The 17,114-nt window shown below is 33.0% G+C and overlaps 1 protein-coding gene across 1 annotated transcript; it reads right to left on the bottom strand.

Annotated features, from left to right (window-relative positions):
• Positions 1 to 2,276: 2,276 nt before the first annotated feature.
• On the bottom strand, positions 2,277 to 7,792 carry LOC139488076 (uncharacterized). Its single transcript, XM_071273422.1, has 6 exons — positions 7,733 to 7,792; positions 6,726 to 7,275; positions 5,853 to 6,139; positions 4,975 to 5,170; positions 4,289 to 4,652; positions 2,277 to 3,767 (listed from the first exon to the last, which is right to left on the bottom strand). Exons 1-6 carry the CDS (start codon positions 7,790 to 7,792, stop codon positions 3,140 to 3,142), a joined length of 2,085 nt encoding a protein of 694 aa, XP_071129523.1. The 3' UTR covers positions 2,277 to 3,139.
• Positions 7,793 to 17,114: the final 9,322 nt, after the last annotated feature.

The following is a 17,114-nucleotide window of genomic DNA, read 5'->3' as shown; positions in this document are numbered from 1 at the left end:
CGGTATTTTCATACAGTTTGTAAGGCTTTCCACTAACATTTATTAACCTCATAGGTATCAGACCATTGTTCAGATTAACAGCTGCCTTCGCTATTAATATCCCAGTCTTTTCTATAAAATTTTTATCAGGTTCCACAATTCCTGACAAATTCATTGGTATTCCGTCTATTGTTTTCCCCGACACCATCATCTCGGATTCAGGGGGAATAATCACATTGTTATTCAAACTAATTCTACAACACGTATTCTGTGTATCTCCATAATTAGAAAAACATGGTATTCTTTCTTTATATAGCATCATATAACCTTTACCTAACATCAAATCACATTTATTCTTAGTTAGAAAATCCATCCCTAATATACCGTTATCTTTTATTTCTGCTAATAAAAATTCATGTTCGTATGAACATCTACCAATTTGTATATTTTATTTTACTTTCCCATGAAACGGTGACTTTTCACCTGTTGCAGTTAACATATTCATTTTTACAGGTTCTATTTCAGGTTTACATGAAGGATTCCAATCATCAAAAATTAGCTTACTAAGAATTGTAATATTTGCGCCTGTGTCTATTAGCATAGGCACATAATTACTCATAATCTTAGTTGCTACAAAATATCCTTCGTCTTTATCACAACAATTTCTTAAAATCTTCGTTGGGGGAACTGCACTGTTTGTCGTTCTTTGTCCCCTAAAGTCGACCTTTGCCAGTTTCCCTGGTTGCTGTTTTGTTTCTGGTCATATCTATTTGAACCATTGGCTTGACCTCTTGGGGTATATTGATTATTTGTTCCTCCGTTTCTATTAAAATTTTTGCCTTTGTTAAACTTGGACCATGAACCTTGCGCTCTTGGTTCTACATCATAATTCCTATTGTTTCCATTAAATTCTTGAGATCTTGTCTCTTTTGATTTTTTAAAGTAGCTGTCTGCCTAAGAATCAAGCAAACAGTGGCATACTGATGATCTCAGATTTTAATAAAAATTTGCATAACACTTCATATTGATGGTCTAAGGTAGCATTCAAAATAAAACTTTCGTCAGTCTTTCGTTGCTAGGCAAAATGGAGCCATTTAGTTTCCATAGCAACTTGGTTTGAAATTTTGGGCAAAATCAGAAAAATCACCAATTTTTAAGTTAGATTAGAAAAAAAAATTCATGCTTTATGTAAAAATGTAATTTATTACATGAAAGATACATATAAGCATAATACATTAGGCATATATCATAGACAGATATTCTCAAAAAAAAAATTTGACTGCTAGCCAAGCATTACATAGTTTTGATTCTTAGAATTTATTGACAATTTTGAAATTTTACAACATATTCATTGGTGTTTTTCTCAAGTTATCTGAAAGATCATTTAATATCATGCATATGTCAACAACTATTGGTACTTTGACTTCATAAAACAAAATTCAAATGAGTCGGAAACATACAGGGTTGCCGTTGCTAGGCAACAATAAAATGATCCATTTTTCAAGTTATTGGAAACAGAACCATACAAAACATACATTTATTACATACTTAAATTTAAAATATGTCTTAATATCTTATCAATTCACATTTCCATATTCACTATGTAATGTTTAAAGAGTAAATGAACTATTTAAAATTTCCTCAGTCACCATAGTAACCAAATTTTCCGTAGCAACATAACAAAAAAATGGGATTTTTTTTTCGACATTTTTCTAGCCCAAAAAACAACAATTTTAATATTTTTTGGCACATGATTTTACTTATCAAGCCTATTGACAATCTGTTTTTCATCTGCATTGTATTAACTTATTGTTTGCAATTTCAGATGACCCCTATTTATTTGGAACAATTTCCACAATTTATCAACATTTTAATTTTTTGTATTTAACTTTTCCTTTCTGAAACCCCTATTCTTCCATTCTTTTTTTTTTTAAATAGAATATAAAAAGTGTCCAGACTGAAAACTCAATAATTATATGACAAAGACATTGACTTTTCATTTATAAGGCAATATTACCAAGAATTCTCTTTAAAAAAAAAGGGGGGTTATTTTGCCAAAAATTTTGATTTGTTTAGATTTTGTATTCTTTCATAATATACTTGTAGTCTCTTAAAATTAGATTCAAATCATGGGCAGTAGTAAATTTCTACAAAGCCTAGAAAAATGCATACTAATTATATGCATAATTAAATCTATTTGAAGTCATTTTTTTTTTTTATTTACTTGGAGCCAAAACAAATTTCAGTTTTAACTTTGCAAATTTTGCCATCTGTACATAAAAATATCAATGACAAAAATATTTTCAGTACTTTATTTACTTATACATACATGCAGTCACAATAACTTTAATTCTCTATAAACAAGAACTGAATTTACAAGGACATTGTATAGACTGTAAAAAGTAATCACTAGCTCTGACCACACTTGTTGTCACTATCTTTACTGTAATTTTGCACATTTTATCCTTATATGTCTAAATTAATTTAATATTAGTTTTCCGGTTTTTCTGCATGTGCATAATAAAGGATTGTAAATGAGAATAATATTACTAACCCTATATATATATATAGAATAACCATACCTTGTCTAAAAATATAAAATTTATTGGTAAAAGGATTAGAAACAGGAAGAAATCAAGGCTTTCCTGAGCATTTCTATCCTGTTTCAAGCTGAGTAAAAATACGATTTATATCGTAAGACAATGTATGGTTATGCTCTATATACTGCAACTCTTAATTTTCTTACTAAAGAAATATTTTGGGTAAAAACCAATATTTTGAATTTGAAGCGGATGACGTCAAGATTCCGTGAACCTGTATTACTTAATGACTTCATCAATAAAACTCTATGGAAACACATTGTCAGTGTCACAAAGAAGGTGATATACCTTCAGTGACAGTATATCACACAAAAATATACTGCCAATGCATTTTGACTGCTCAAATAAAAGGCTTGCAGTATAAATAAATATATGGTTTACAATGACAAAATTTGTTGTCAACTTATTGTATTCAAAAATGAATTTAGCTATATCATTTTATAATTATGTTCTTATAAAAACAATGTGTTAAAAACAATGGTTAACTTAAAAAAAGAAGTGTGTTCAGTATAAATGACACAACTAACACAAATTACACAGTACTATTAAAAAAATCATTGTTAGATTAAAGCTGTTATTTCTTCTATGGCTTCAAACCTCTCGATAAGAGCTACCGCACTGTCAATATCCTCTGAAGACTTTGATGGCATTTTTTTCTCTGCAGTTAACCGAGAAAAGTAAGATGTGATTTGACTAGCATTTAAGTATTCACTGTTGCAAAACTTTTTGGTACCATTCTCTAGTGCAACTCTCATATTTCTTGCTACAGTGCCAGCATTCATCTTGTTCCCACTCTTTTCACCATCTTCAAATATTGACTTCAGATATAATTTAACTTTGTCTGAACATCTCACATGCTTCCTTTCTTTTTTTAAGGCCCAACCTTGTTGTTCTTTGGCTATATCTTGTGAGATATTTGGTTGAGAAGCATCAGTTCGATTAAAATTCAATATTTCAGACAAGTTTATACAAGCATCATACCATCTGAGCTTAATCTTGTCATAAGTTGACATTTGTTGTAGATCATAGTTGTGATCACCAATCAAACAATGCATATGCATATCCATAAATGAGGTAAAGGTCTGAACACAACCTTCTTGACAACTGAAACCATCACCTTCAGAACTCTGCTTTATGGATCCCTCCACCTTCATTGGAGGTTTAAAATCAGCTATCACTTTCAATGACCTGAAAAAAGTTTATAAAATTCAAATTCATCTTTTTATAAAAATAAATCATGATTATACATGTATGTATTTTAATAAAACATGATTGTGTGAACAGAAACATGACCAATATGGTCTCAAGTCATTAATTGCTATTTATCATATTGGTTTTTGTTTTAACAGTTGTTATTATATGAAACTTCACATATATATAATGTCAAACTATCAAAACAGAATGATTTTTGTCAATAGTTTAAGGTTGTACTGTGACATGTAACTGCTTACATCAACATCATTATCATTCATTTGGTAGATTGTGGATAGTGGTCCATGAATTGATTTTGTGTCATGAATTTTAATACCCAAATCCATTCTTTTGAATTACTAATTCACTTAAAATGGGGACCCATTGTTTTCATGCTATAAAACACCATAGACAAATAATCTATTATCCAAATCAATGTCAGGATAGGCATATTTGCTAGGCAGCTGAAACAACATATACCATGCAAAATATTATTATGTTTAGTAAATTGAACCAACCTTTCATCTTGACTATTCGTTTGTCCCTGAACAGATATATTTCTCCCTTGGCCAATACCATATGCTTTCCACATAGTTATTTGCATATTTTCCTGAAACTCTATATTGGATATTTTGGAGATTCCTTTAATAAGACCAGTTGCTCTATGATCATCCAAAGTATTTGTGATTTCCACATGAGCTGCTTGGCATCCAGAAACTCCCCCATAGTCATCTATTGCAGACTTCATATCTGAAGCACAAACTACATTTTTTCCATTTGAAACGCTCTGTCTGATTTTCCCTCGCATGTGTGCAATTTTGGCATCACAGTATGACTTTCCGCTTTGGGCTTCGCTGAAGTCATATCTTTTTATATAAACTCCTACAAAAAAAAAACTATTTAGAAAACTATACATCAAAAGATTTCTTCAATTGTTTCTTAACAATCTGCTATCGGACGGTTACCTTATGCATATAAAAATTAAGCTCTGTATGTCAGACCAGTACGAAGTAACGGTCAATGTTCCAATCTGATCATCATGCTCTAGTCCTTAATATTTAGTTTTTATTATCATGTTCTACTCCTATCCATCCATAAATTGTTTGTGTGCAATAAAGTATTTTTAGATAAGAAAATCAAGTAAGAAAAGTAACATTTGATACATACTTATCAATGGTAAATTCTTAACCTACATGCAACATACCTGTCCTTTCACTAATAAAAGGAATGGAGAACCAAAGGTTACCACAATGGTAACAGCCAGCATTGTCACTGCGTAAGAAGACAGTTTTGATATTTGGCAACTGGCTCTTGATGGTCTGCAAAGTATGCTCCAAAAGTGCAGACACAGTGTACCAGTCCTGTTTGGTTGCTTCTACACAATGTGCAAAAGTTCTGTGCTGGAATAGAAAAGACATTTTTAAAAGATGTTTGCTAGTCATGTTTTGTAATTTTTGTCAGACTTTAGGAATTTTCAGGTTTTATCCATTTGACTGTCATAAATATTTTTGAATGCTTACCCCTAATTTATCATAAATCTTTTACTTGTTCAATAATAAGCCATTTTTATAATCTTACAAAATCTTTTCAATAGTTATTTAGAAATGAAACTGGTAAAAAAATCAAGAAATAACGTTTTTCCTGCCAAATATCTTTGGTAAATATCTCATTGACCTATGATTTTTTTTATCTTTTGCATCCAGATATCTTTGACAGAAGCATTGAGTACAGTGTTTGACTTATTTTATAGATACATATCTTAAACCAAATAGTGTACAATTTGCATTACCCCTTCTTTGTAATGAAACTTTTTGAGAATCTCAATCATATTATGCCAGTGTGCACCTCCTATTTTGTACTTGATCAAATTGATTTTTGGGGTTCCCAATACTAAAACATGAAATTTCCAAGGATCAGGGGTATAATTGTGTGAGCTCTGATCACAGTAGTTTTTATTTACTTTTATTTCATTTATTTAAAAAAAAAAAAAAGTTTTTCTTTTGTGTAGGGAGCTGGTGGGGGAGTGGGTTGGTAGATATACCCAAAAACACTTTTTTTATAAAAAAAAATAATAATACAAACCTTCAACTCTTCCTTCTCTGACTTATAAATACAAACAGAGACATGCCAGTTGACACCTTTCTGTCCAAACCAGTCACTTTGTTTTTGCCTAAAAGACATGGGTAAGAATTTCATGGCCCAGTCCATGACAATGACTGCTTGTTCTGGTGAAAGGCTCTTCAAAAGATCACTGCGGCCTTTGTCTTGGTTGATGGTTCTTACAATGTGTCTTTTCCAATCTGTTATTCTTTCACAGGCTGATTCAATGTCACCATATATGTCAGATAGTAAATCTGGTGGAAGTTCATCTGCAATAGTTAAAAAACATTTCAGTTAGTTTACTTTCTTATTACAATAATTTTATTAAAATCTATATAAACTGACACTGTTGTTGATGCACTGAGTTACAGATTAATTACTGATGACAAACCACTACTTCAAAACTGTCAAATTGGTGTCGAAACTATAATTTGGCATTAAAATTAGAAAGATCATATCATAGTGAACATGTGTACTAAGTTTAAAGTTGTTTGGACTAAAACTTAATCAAAAACTACCTTGACCAAAAACTTTAACCCGACACAGGTCTCTCATTATCTATGTTCAGTGGACCGTAAAATTGGTGTCAAAACTATAATTTGGCATTACAATTAGAAAGATCATATCATAGGGAACAAGTGCACTGAGTTTCAATTTAATTGGACTTCAACTTCATCAAAACTACCTTGACTAAAAACTTTAACCTGACAGTGGACAGACAGACAGACAGACAGACAAACGAACAGACCCACAGACCAGTAAACCTAATGCCCCTCTACAATCGTAGGTGGGGCATACAAATAATATTTTTTGACATTGTAATTCAGTATTTGTTTTACTAACAGTGTATCATACCTCCTAAATTACGGATCTGGCTTTTGAACTCCAGAACAGTGTTGGTAAATAAATCACACCTGTCACAGCTTGTGTCATGAATGTGATCACTGCACAGCTGCTGATGTTTCTGATCCATAGGATCAGAAAGGGCAAAACTAATGCAATGATCAGCACATCTATCCTTTTGCTTAATGTGAGCCTTGAAATCTGTTTTCAAGTAAAGCTTTGCTGCTAACAGGTTTTCTCTGCATTCCTTAACTTGTATTAGCTTGACATTATCTGACACATATCTTTCAATGCTTGACAGAGTTGATAATAGAGTCTCAAATCCCAAAGCACCATCTGCTGCAACATTATCCAGTCCTTTTAGATTAGTTCTTTTTGATGCAGGACATGCAGCCAAAATTTTGAAAAGAGTGGCTCTGGACAAAGGTGAGAAATCTGTTTCTTGGCAGAATGATTGATAAATTGTCACTAGTGTTGAGTGACATGCTGTCCTTACAACCTGTGGGATGGTGATGACTTCTCCATTTCGTAAATGCATCTGCTTAGTGCCAACTGAAGTTACCTGAAAAATAAATACATTACAGACAAATACTTAGGACACATGTTTCATAATCTATCACATTCTGAAATACTGATTATGCAAATTATTTCAGGTATTCATCTTATCAATATTATCATTTTAAAATTTTGAAGTTAAGCAGGCCTTCAAATCATGACCATTCAAAAAAAAACAAATGGTTTAAAGTTAGTTAGTAAAATAAAGTTTTACAAATTGATTAGATGGGCTTCCATGGAAGAAGTATGCCTTAAGAAACAGCAAGTTTAAGCAGGAGTTCGATGAGCAGCCGTAAAAAAATCACTTCTCACAGTATAGCACATAAGATAAAGCTTCTGACACCTACATGACCTAGTTGAGAAAATTTTGTGAAGACCACACATACATGTACTACGAAGCCGATGCAAGACGACAGAAGGTGATCTTTCCACATGCTCAGGCAACGTAATGAAAATATATTTACCTGATGAAATGAAGGATTCAGGAAGAAATCTAGTGCATGATCAAGCTTATCTTTATTCATTATATACTTTTTGATTTTGCATGATTCTTAGGCAGACAGCTACTTTAAAATGTTTCAACTTCATTAGATACTCTGTCTATTTTCTTTATTACCTCGTCTATTTTTTTACTTAAATCGTTTGTCTCTGTCTCTACTCCTATAGCTTTGACATTACAATTTCTACTTCTGTCTGTCATGTGTACAGCGTCTAATCGTACAGCAATATTTTCTGCCTCTGCCACCGTTTTTGGACTGACTTCCCTAAGCCTTATTCCAATTTCCTTAAATGGTATGGCATCTATAAAATAATCTAATGCCAGTGTCTCTGTGACATCCAAATTAGCACTAGGATAGGCTTTCCTAGTTAGCTTCTTTATAGACTGGGCCAACTCGGGTATACTCTCATTGCGGCTTTTTACACGAGTTTGCAGCTCGCTTCTAAATACTTCAGCTTTATGAATGGAGCCAAATCGGTTTTTCAATGCATTCACGATTGCATCGAAATCTCTTCGGTCATGTTCATTTAACTCGTTAATAAGTACTCTTGCGTCTCCCGTAAGATTACCGGCTAGATAAAGCGACTTTGATTTATAACCCCAGTTATTAAGTTCAGAAATTAACTCAAACTGTGTTAAATATTCTTCTAAATCCTCCTTGCCGTCATAATTCTGTGGTTTCATTTTTGACTTTTCCTGCATTGAGTCTCTCCAATTATTGCTATTAACATCGCGTATTTGGTAAGGCGTACTGTGTGCAATATTTGTTTTCTTGTCTGTTTTCTACATTAGAATTTGCTTCTACTCTATTTATTGGGTCAGCCATTTGTCTTCTAGACATGTCTTGAGAATCGTCAGTCTTCCTTGACATTATTCCTATTAAATTTTGCATCTGATTTGACATTACATCAAAGCCTCTGACCAGTGAATGGTTAAACTCATTCAATTGTCCCTTGAATAATTCTAATAAATCATCTCTCTGTTCCTGTTTGTCTTTTAAATTATATTCTGTATCAACAATATTATGCCGTTCTGTATCTTGTTCCTCTACCATACTTGTGCTAAGACCGAATGTAACTATGTCCGAACTTTCATCCATTCTTAGTATAAAATTCACCACCAGAGCTAAAAGCTTTACTCAAAGATATATCCCACCGCTGCCACCAATGTAACGCCGTAGGGCTATGCTTAGTTCTTGTGTACCTTAAACCGTGTGATAAAACGATTCGTATAATAGTGGGACTTTGACTGTTTATAGTTTTACCGGTCAAGGTTACACCAATATACAAGAAAGGACTGTACTATCCAGACAAGACTACTAAATACAAGAAGAACCTTTAATATAGCCACAACATTATGTTATCTATACGGGATCGTTGAGTCTCTGGCTTTTGGTGAATATGAATGGGAAAGTTGGATATACAATATATAATTTATTAATTACGTATATGAAATATTTATAATATATTATGAATAAAAAATGTTTTATTATTGTCAATATATTTCTGGGTAGCTGCCTGATCCTCTTGCACAATGTATTTTTCTGCGGAAAAATACTCGAAACCTTTATATAGATATGGAAATAACGGACAGTCTTCTTTCTTTAACTGACGGTTGCTATGACGTAGTAATATTCTATATTATAACTCTATACAATTTATAAAGTATCTAACTCGATACGTTATTTATTTGTACGATAATAATTTATACTGTTGCCTTAATTCGGACAAGTAACTAAATTCCTTTATATTCAGGAATTTTCTATAGGAAATAAATATACATATATTTTTCCTTAAATAATACTTTATTTGCTTTTAGCTGAATTTATATTTAAATTCAACTTTTGTACTTCTGAACCTTAATTGTTATGTACGAACACCGTTCACAATTTATTACGTAACTAAGCGTAAGTAAAAGACACCCTCTTTGTATATCAAATTAATTTCTCTTTCAGAAATATTCCGTCTATAGAAACCTTTCCTTGTTTCTCTTTTAGACAAATAATTAAAACTGCTCTTGCCTTCCGCCTAGCACTTCTTTTTATTTTTAGCTTCCGCCTTGAGTCTTGAAGCCAGACTGTTTAACACAGTCTGTGCATGATGTTTTATAATAATATTTACGTGCAATATCCTCGTGCTTCTCACGAGGTCCCCTATGGTTACCTCAACAACCAATCAGCCAATCAGAAACTGATTTCTACGGGAAACGTCATACTTCCGTTTCCTACCTGAACAGACTTTTGTAAATATCTCTTTATTCCGTATTAACATATTCGGGAAATTTGTATAATTATATTCTAGACATGGAGAGGAATTTAAGCATGTTTCGTTTATTATGATACGAGTTTTCTAAGTGATCAGCCGCATGAAACAGTCATGAATATTGTGCCGTCTAGATTTCGATTGAAACAACGTCAGTTTGTTATCAACTCTAGACCGTCTATTTGCATATTCAGCTGTCACCTTCTATTAAAATTGTTGTGAAGTTATTCCTAGGATTATGTGTGTTCTATGGACTATTCATTTAAGCTGGTAAGACTTGTGTACGCCGAGAACGACGATTATTGCATCCAGATTATCTACCTTGTTCTAGACAGTGTTTGTTTACGTCACATTCCAAAGAATGACAATGTCCTAGATGTGTATAAAATTACAATACACATCTCTAAACGTTATAACGTTGGTAACAAAACCGATGTTACTATGAATTTCTATAACTACAACAATATTTATGTATAAGAATACATATTCTTTATCAACTATGAGCATTACGACTCTTTGTGTAAGGAAAATAAATATAAAAACTGTAAACGGCCTGGCTGTTTGTTTTTCTTTAAGACCTCTACAGGCTCTTGTGCGTACAATAATTTTTCATAGATATTCGGCGTATGGTACATGGTTCATGGCCGTGACAGTATATTGGGGCTAATAAGTTCAAAGGGGCGTAACTCCTAGAAAAAAAATTGAATCATAATTTCCTGTGTATATGCACATCTACATCCTATGTCCTTATTATCTAAAAAAGTAACATGAAATTATGTTGTTTGATTTCAGAGGAGTTGCGATGACAATAACAGGACTGACAGACGGACGGGTCAAAAACATTAAACCCTCCGAAACTTCGCTGGGTGGGGTATAATAAGACACTATTGTTCTACAAAATGGAGAATAAAGAAGACAGCTAAATAAACTAGAGGCTCTAAAGAGCCTGTGTCGCTCACCTTGGTCTATGTGAATATTAAACAAAGGACACAGATGAATTCATGACAAGATTGTGTTTTTGTGATGGTGATGTGTTTGTAGATTTTACTTTACTAAACATTCTTGCTGCTTACAATTATCTCTATCAATAATGAACTTAGCCCGGTAGTTTCAGTGGAAAAAGTTAGTGAAAATTTACAAATTTTATGAAAAATGTTAAAAATTGACTATGAAGGGCAATTACTCAATTGACCATTTTGGTCATGTTGACTTATTTTTAGGTCTTTTTTTGCTGTACTTTATTTCTGTTTACAGTTTATGTCTATCTATAACAATATTCAAGATAATAACAAAAAACGGCAAAATTTCCTTAAAATTACCAATTCAGGGGGCAGCAACCTAACAACCAATTATCCAATTCATCTGAAATTCCAGGGCAGATAGATCTGGACCTGATCAACAATTTCACCTCCTGTCATATTTGCTCTAAATGCTTTGGTTTTTGAGTTATAAGCCCAAAACTGCATTTTACCCCTATGTTCTATTTTTAGCCATGGTGGCCATCTTGGTTGGTTGGCCGGGTCACCGGACACATTTTTTAAACTAGAGACCCCAATGATGATTGTGGCTAAGTTTGGTTAAATTTGGCCCAATAGTTTCAGAGGAGAAGATTTTTGTAAAGTTAACGACGACGGACGACAGACGACGACGGACGTCAAGTGATGAGAAAAGCTCATTTGGCCCTTTGGGCCAGGTGAGCTAAAAATGAATGAATAAGTCACACCAAATGCTACAAGTCACAAAGTACAGATGCTTCGTACAAGTAATTAAGATAAAATGTGAGCATGCCTATTAAATGACTCACGGCATAGAACTGCAAAAAAAGATCGAATATTTTTAGGAATTGTTAAAAAGTAAAATAACAATAATACAGAACTCCAAGGAAAATCCCTGATCAAATGACAAAACCGAAAGCTCAAACACATGAAACCAATTGATCACAACTGTCATATTCCAGACTTGGTACAGACAGTTTCTAAGTAGATAACAGCTGACCAAACCTTGTTCAATAGCCATTCAAATCTTACAGTTGTACGACATATACTCTTCATTTTTACATGAATTCACATTGCATTCATAAATGCTTTCAAGAAAAAGTCACTTTACACTTGAAGACCTAGTTTACATATTCAGTCCATGTAAACGTATACAACAATATTCAGGATCATGTTTGTTTGTTTGTTATCAAAGATAAATGATTTTGAAAAGGAGTGAAATTCATACTTGGCATTTGTAACAATAATTGCTAGAAATCTTGAAACATACAATGCATTTAATTCTTTAAAATTTTATTATGATTGTTGTAGGATTAGAATTCCGAGCGATCATAATTTATAACTAAACACCATCTTTGTAGAATAAAACACGATTTATTCACAATTATACAGTCACATAAAATACTAAACACACGGCATACATTCGACAGTTCAAATCATTTCAGCTATCCTGTTCATTCGTAAATAAAGGCAACAGTAGTATACCGCTGTTCAAAACTCATAAATCCATGGACAAAAAACAAAATCGGGATAACAAACTAAAACCGAGGGAAACGCATTAAATATAAGAGGAGAACAACGACATAACACTAAAATGTAACACATATAGACAAAATCCCACGAGAATAACAAATATAACATGTATATATAACATCAAAACCAAATACATGAATTTGGGATAGACAAGTACCGTGACACGTCTTATCGCAATGTGAATTTACACTCAAAAATAAGAGAAAACAAACGACACAACGTTATAATGTAATACACACAGAAACGAACTATAATATAACAATGACCATATTCCTGACTTGGTACAGGGCATTTTTAAAGGAAAAAATGGTGGGTTGAACCTGGTTTTGTGGCATGCCAAACCTCGCACTTTTATGGCCATGTGAAATATAACATCAAAATGACAACACAGGACTACAATATAAATAAATTGGAGAACACAATTGACAAAGAATCACACGAACAACAGCCAACAAGTTCAAAATTTTAATACGCCAGAAGTGTATTCTGTCCACACAAGACCTATGTGTGACGCACAGATACAAAAGTTTGAAAGCCGAAACGAGTACAAAGTTGAACAGCATCGAGGACCAAAAGATCAAAAAGGTTGTGCCAAAAACGGCAAGGGTTTTCTGTTAAGTTACCAGAAAATCCCTATAATTTAGAGTAATTTATACTTTTGCAAACAGTAAATTTAATAAAATGAATATTCAAAAGATGTACATGATAAAGCTGAAGTATTAACTAATTACAGGAAACAACTGAAATACATTTACATAACCAGACATTTGAAACACAAAAGTAGACACATCCGAATACGTTTAAACCTCTACGCCAAGTGACGTCCTATTTGTAAACGGTCCAATAAAAGAAATCTGTCTCCTCTTACGTCAATATCGTTCAACGTTAACAAGGTATTGCGTTATCACGGACATGTATACAAATTCACAGTCACAACACATATTATTATTATTACTATTATTCAGTTGATTTATATGCAATCTTCAACTCTGTGATATTTTATATTATTAAAAAGTGAAAATCAATTTAAAAAACAACATAATAAACATACCAAACTGAATGTCCTGTTGTCAAGTGATGTTGCAAAATGGAAGTCGCTGTACACCAAAAACAAAAATTTCACTGAGGAAACAATTTACAGAGTGTAAATTTTATTTCTCAGAGAATCCTATTCGTTTTGTTGTAATCCATTGTAAGATTAATTTACTAGAACAGTTATCAGCAAACGATATGTTGTCTACTTTGGATAAATGTTCTGGATATTAGCAGGTAGAGGTAGAGCAATCACTGAATCAGATCGCCATAAGACGGCCTTTGCCACACAAAGAGGTTATCAGTTTTGCCACATTTGGGCGGCTTACGGACAAGTTTATGACAGGGCTCTAAAGGGAAATTTGTCTCATACATCTGAACGATGTCATAGTTTTTGTTAAGACTTTTGATGAAATGGTGTACCATTTAAGCAAGGTCTTTGTAAAGTTACAAGGCGCAACGCTTAAACTAAAACCCAAAGAGTGTTGACTGCTAAGAATGTTACCTTTCTCTGACATGACAGCGGTCAGATCCTTCTCATGTTTGTGTGCCAATTATCGTCGATACTAAGAAATTGTTTAAACACGGCTAAGTGTTGAGAAACCCACCCAAACTTTAACGTGTGGACGTCGGTAAGGAATTTCTATTGTATCGTCATTCTATATTGTTTTTGTCACTCTATACCATAATGTGGCTACTGCAATACAATTATACAGCATACCACTTAATTTGTTTCCTTTACAATATTATGGTGCCGTGACTGCTGGAAATTTTGGGAAGATTTGAAGATGTGAAATCTTACGAAGAATTCGACAGAGATGAACTTTCGACCATTTATGATTTGATTATTGATAAACCAAGATATTTTTCAGACTTGAACACTCAGATTATCAGTGAATTATAAAAAGAGGAACTAATAGCAGATATTTCTGATTCCGATGAGTATGTTATAACGTTAGAGATGAAAATACGAAAGTTGCGTAAATTTCTATAAAACAACCGCCCGTACTAGCTTTTCACTCCCAGTAACAGATAGTTCGCTTGGTGGGATGTAAAACTAACTGAGTTATCCCCCATTTAACATATTCGGCATTTCAACACACTGTTTTGACTGTGGTTATTTACTTTGTATTAACTTGTTCATGCATCTTTACCTGCCCAGGTCCCCATGCTGATGTTCAAGGTTTGGGATCTGGTGATCATCAAACTAATGTTACCAGGAATCCGTTGGGTAGATTTTGACAAACTGATAAATGATTGCCATGAAAGTAAATTTCACTCACACATGCAAGGCGAACGTACGTCTCATTATTCAGAGGAGGCAAATAGCTCTATTTTGTGTTGCACTGTTTTATTCAGTAGTAATAAAGTTATGCCTAAGGGTTTAAGGATGATAGGTTAATATGTACAGTTTTATTCTTTTCTTGTGATGCCCAGATAGTTCATTTGTACTTTCACTTTTATTTTCGTGTTCCGATACTATGAGCTGCACTGTTGTTTATATATTATGAACGGAAGGACTATGGAGAAGAACACTTTATATCTCAGGTTCAGCTACCAGTTAATAATACAACAAAAAATAAATACAGGAGATGCACATCCCATAAAACAAAACCCATGACCTGTACCTGTTGGCTGAAAGAAAGGAAGTTGATATTGACATAGATCGAATGCTTGAAGGGGATATTATACGTCATTCCTAGTCACCATGGAGCTCCCCTATTGTTGTTCGCAAGAAAGACCAATTAAATCGCCTGTGTATAGATTTACGCTTAGTCCTTGATATGTCTATTAAAGATAATTTTCCTGTACCAAAAATAGAGGACTGTCTTGATGTAATAAGGGTTATTCAATGGCTAAGTTCTCTCAATTTGGCTAGTGGTTATCATCAATTGGGAATGTACCTTCACGACCGGGCTAAAACAGCTTTTGTTACAAGTAAAGGCCTTTTCGAATTTAATTTATGGCTTTTGGGTTGTGTAACGCTGGTTCTACTTTTTCCAGACTTCTGCAAAATAATTTATCTGGGTAATAATGGGAAATTTGTGTAGTCTACCTAAATGACATCATTGTGTTTTCTAAATCATTTGAGGTGCACATTACCTGGCTCCAAGAAGTTTTTGATAGAACTCGGTTGGCTTGGTTGAAAAAAGCTCCGAAAAAGATGTCTCTTAGATTTTTTAGATATCATATTGAACAGTGTTTGCAACTTTGAAACTAGCTGACCCTATTAAGCCGAACACTATTTTGTGTACGAGTTGTTCACCCAAACTGTTGTGTGCGCAACTCATTCGCAACCGTTAAAGATTATAACAAAATTATTTCCACAATTTGCTCGTTATACCTTAGGAACTTGACAATAGAAACCTAATAGTTTTTGGAATTGAGGTCCTTGGTCCAAAAAAAAAGAAAATAGGTCAAGATCATGTGGTGAAGTTTGGCTCAATTTCAATTCTTTCCAGAAACCGTTTCGACAAATAATTTTAACTAAACTGTTAGTTCGACATGTCGTAACACATAAAATTTGGTTTAAAGGGTGCGTCGACATCGAATGGGAGTTTTAGCCCTCTTCTATTTAGAATTATGCATATAGTAATATAACTCATTAACCACGCATGATAAAGATCTAGGATCTTTTAATTTGATATCATTGGTTTTTAGGTCAAGGTCATAGGTAACTTTGACGTTCTAGATTTTGACCTTTGCTTTTACCCAACATGTATACTTGATAAAGCTATGGGACTTTATGCATTAAGTTGCAAGCCATATGATATCAAAAAGGAACCGGAGGTGACCCTTTGAAAACTGAAGTAGGTTTTTTTGTACTTTTTGAATGTAAAAGTAAGTAGAACCATATATTTTTGAAATCAGTGTTAAGTTTAGTATCAAATTAAGCTGGAAGTAACAAATTTCTTTGATTAATTTATAAAAATATGGAAAGAAACCATTTTTTAATCAGCTAACAGTTACATGTCATCCGACTCTGGAAGTTACATTTTTAACTCGATTTTAATATTTTTATATCAAAATGCATGTTTCTTTGGTGGAAAGACCTTCAATTGTCATCTGAACAATTTGTTTTCAATTATTTTCATTGTAGTTAATAGTTTAATGACCTCATTATTAATGAAGTTAGAAACTTTAATTTTCGATTGAAACCTGTATCTATGAATACCAAAAGTTAAATTTGAGCAAAAATATACAAGGCAGATAGTCATGTAATTAGTGATTAAAGGAAAATTAACAACATACGAAGTTTGTGCATTAAATAAATTTTTATTATTCATATATGTGTATTCACATGAACATAGTATTGTAACGTTTTCGCTCGGTGTTGCTATAGCATTTTCGATACCCTGAAATGAAATTCTGATCCACTGGCATAACTAGACAATCCGCCAGATAAACTAATGCTCGACAATAAATACTATTTCAAATGAATGGTCAACTCAACTCCGTAATCCAATAAGTATATTTAAAGCTGCGTTCGTTTCAGAAGACAGAAATAAATAATTCGTTTAAAGTT

Source organism: Mytilus edulis, chromosome 9 (assembly GCF_963676685.1).
Source record: "Mytilus edulis chromosome 9, xbMytEdul2.2, whole genome shotgun sequence".
Classification (NCBI taxonomy): Eukaryota; Metazoa; Mollusca; class Bivalvia; order Mytilida; family Mytilidae; genus Mytilus; species Mytilus edulis.
The sequence above is the reverse complement of the archived record's forward strand: the minus strand, read 5'-3'. Positions and strand labels throughout refer to the sequence as shown.